We start from the raw sequence: 3,595 nt of genomic DNA, 5'->3' as shown, positions 1-3,595 counted from the left end.
CTTATCAACAATAATTTATGTTTAAATGTTTTCGTCGGTGCTGAAAATATTTTTTGTCCATTCATTTTTGTAAGCGATACAAGCGATTATTTTTTGGAAGATTTTTTTTTTGAATTAGTAATTTTTCGAGAAACAAACGGATCATATACTTCTAATTCGAAACATTTCAAGGAAAACACCTTTTTAAATTATCTATTTTAGTGAAATGGAAATATTATTCATCGATGTCCAATAACTTCGATGGCATTTAAATTTCTTTCGTTGATTTGATTTTGCATTTTTCAACGATAAAAATGGATTGTAAATTTCCTAGTGGTTCATTTAAACATATCACTACAATCATCATTGGCAACAATACAAGAGAGTGTTCGATTTAAGGCTGCAAATTAGGCCACGCGTTGCTGATTGTTTAATTCCGTTGTTATATTTTGTCAACATATTCGAAAAGCTACTATCAATAATCGATCCAAAATTACCGATAAAGGTTGCTTAGTATTTGGTCCGCGACTCTCACAAAGTCCTCGTGATGTATCGTGCTTTCACAATCATTCATCGTTGAATTGAAATACAACAAATTTCAGTCGTTCAATTGAATTCAATATTTTTTACCAAAAAAAAAAAAAAACTGAATTCAATATGGAAAATTGTGAATATTTTTAACTTTTCAATCAAAATTCCAACTCTACGGTCAACAACCACTCTCAGACCGGACCGATCCACACGGGTCAAACTCTTAATGAAAAATAAAAATTAATCTCAGACAAACAAAATAGGGAGAAAACAGCTTGCGCACGGTCCACACTCAATCAATGCCCACATTAACTAATCAATCAATAAAAAAATAAAAAAATTCAAGTCCCAAGAAAAAAGAAAAAGAAAAACATTAAGTTGACCAACGACCAATTTATTCACCGCCACAAAAACGACGTCACAGTGACCTTTGACCTCTTCCCCACTTCAAAAGCCCTCGGAGTCCTCTTCCTTCCCTCTCCAAATTCTGTCTCTGTCTCTCTGTTCTCTCTCTAAAATCCATCGAAGCAGCAGTTTCGCCGGGAATAGTGAGTGATCCGATGGGGCGCGAAGAGCAGCTCCACATCACCGTGCCGAGCCTCTTCCGGTGCCCGATCTCGCTCGACGTCATGAAGTCGCCGGTGAGCCTTTGCACCGGCGTCACCTACGACCGCTCCTCCATCCAGCGCTGGCTCGAGTCCGGCCACCAGACCTGCCCCGCCACCAACCAGCCCCTCCCTTCCACCGACTTCGTCCCCAACCTCACTCTCCACCGCCTCATCCACCTCTGGGTCCAGTCCTCCTCCGCCCGCCTCCCGGGCTCCCTGGCGCCTCCGCCGGCGGCGAGGTCCTCTCCCTCCGAGATTCGAGCTCTCATCGAACAAATCGTGTCGGAGACGGCCCGGGATAGTTGCTGCGGTGCGTTGAAGAAGGTCGCCGAGTTCGCGAGCTATCGCGAGGAGAACAGGAGGTTCTTGGCTGGTTCCGACGGTTTTGTGGAGGCGATTGTTCAGGTTATGACGAGAGGAGGAGGTTCGGAATCGGAAATCGAGGTTTTGGAGTTGGCGGTGACGGTTTTGGAGTCGATTTTGATGGAGAATGGAGTTAAAGAGCGGTTGACCAGGCGGCTGCTCCGGAGCGACCGTGAGAACTGCTTGTCTCCGATTGTTTCGGTCCTTCGAAGCGGAAGATTAGCGTCGAAGATTGCGGCTGTCAGGATTTTGGACTCGATCGCGGTCGACAATGAGTCCAAACGCTCAATCGCCGAAATGGAGGACGTCCTCGCCGAATCAATCCGGCTCCTCGCCGCCGAGACCGACGAGAGCCTGCGGGATGCCGTCTTGTCGTTCCTCATCAATTTGACCGTGGCTCGGTCAATGAAGAACCAGCTGGTCCAGCTCGGGCTCGTCCCGATCCTCGCCAGTTTCATCTCCAATCAAGACTCCACCGGTCCAACCGTCGAGAGGTCTTTGAGATTGACGCAGATGGTCTCGACGGTCGCGGAAGGGAGACAGGCGATGAGCGAGGACGCGGAGCTGACGAGCTCGCTGGTGGGGAGGCTGATGAAGTTGTCGAAGGCGGGGACGGAGGACGCGGTCGCGGTGCTGTGGAGCATGTGCTGCGTGTACGGAGATTCGAGGGCGAAGGAGAGAGTGTCGAGGAGCAATGGCATGACCAAGGTGTTGCTGGTGATGCAGAGCGAGGAAGATGCCGGCGTGAGGAGGATGTGCCGCGATCTGGTGAAGGTTTTGAGATCTGGGGGTAACACCGTTGAATCTGGGTTGGTGAGCTATGAGACCAGAACTACCCACATCAGGCATTGCTGAATTCTCGCCGACGACGACGACGACGACGACGACGATTGATGATGACATTTCTCACAGTTGCACAAATTTTTGTTAGTTTTTTTAGGTGATAAACTGAAAAGTGATTGTTCAGACACACGGGGCTTAAACACGTACAAGAGGAGAAGAATCTAGATGGAATTCTTTGAAATTTGATGTTACAGAGACACCTTGACAGATTGGATTAAAGGGAAAAAAGGGGGTCTTGTTCATACTTTCTTACAATCGATGCTTCGCTATGGATGTCTGAAATTTCATTTGCCCGTGCTGTCATTTTCATCTTCTTCAAGTTTAAAATCTCTAGAATGTGGATTGTCTGCTAGCTATTTCATGCACTAGGCAGACAACGCTTGTCAGGATGATCCATATCACTGTGAAGAAGTGAATGTCCACTTCCGCTACCACGACTGGACCCTCGCCTTCGCTCCGGTTTCGGATCAGTAAGGGATTGAAAATGGTTGGAATACCCTCGAATACCTGACACTTCCTCGCAGGGTACGGACAAATTTTGACGATTCCATAGCCCGCAAACATACGAGTTTAAATTGATTCGTGCAAGGATAAGATAGTGATTGTGAGACGCTCCCCAAATTGTTTAGGCTTCCAGCGAAATGGGCGTCCACATAATTCAAGAGCACAAGGTCCGACTGCAATGAATTTACCCAGCAACACTTGACTCAAACCGAAGTCTCCATAAACTAATTGGCACAAAGTTCTTGCTTGCCCCCTTATTTTAACAAGATTTGACAATATGAATCATGGAGTTGGGTGAAGGTGGCTTGGGGCGCTTGGTTGGAAATCCGTCAGCAAACAAAAGTGGACTCTGGATAAAGCGATGACACATGATAGGAGTTGATTTTTTTGCTCAACCCAATATTTTGCCGGTCTTTTAGAGCCAATGAAAATAGGAGAAAATCACCCGATCGGTTTTAAACTTATTGTACCGCTTGCCAATTTAATTATGAGCTTTCCAATTTTGTCAGTTTAGTTTGAATTCTTTGCACGAAACTCCAATGTAATCCTTCTGGCCAATTTTTCAATTAAATCCGTTGAAAATAACGATGTGCCACGTAGGATGACCGACAATGACTAAACCGTCACGTCGGTGGCTTCCGGTGAAAATTATTGTATGGCTACATTTGGAATTTGGTGCAAAAGTTTAGGGCTAAATTGACAAAATGAAAAAGTTAAAGAATTGAATTACCATCCGTGCAACAGGATTATGACGGACTGGATAATAT

The 3,595-nt window shown here is 45.6% G+C and overlaps 1 protein-coding gene across 1 annotated transcript; it reads left to right on the top strand.

Annotated features, from left to right (window-relative positions):
* The first annotated feature begins 977 nt into the window (after positions 1–977).
* LOC115739874 (U-box domain-containing protein 29-like) lies at positions 978–2,531 on the top strand. Its single transcript, XM_030673169.2, has one exon. It carries the CDS (start codon positions 1,071–1,073, stop codon positions 2,334–2,336), a length of 1,266 nt encoding a protein of 421 aa, XP_030529029.1. The 5' UTR covers positions 978–1,070; the 3' UTR covers positions 2,337–2,531.
* Positions 2,532–3,595: the final 1,064 nt, after the last annotated feature.

The sequence above is a fragment of the Rhodamnia argentea genome, chromosome 2 (assembly GCF_020921035.1).
Source record: "Rhodamnia argentea isolate NSW1041297 chromosome 2, ASM2092103v1, whole genome shotgun sequence".
NCBI classification, from domain to species: Eukaryota; Viridiplantae; Streptophyta; class Magnoliopsida; order Myrtales; family Myrtaceae; genus Rhodamnia; species Rhodamnia argentea.
The sequence above is the reverse complement of the archived record's forward strand: the minus strand, read 5'-3'. Positions and strand labels throughout refer to the sequence as shown.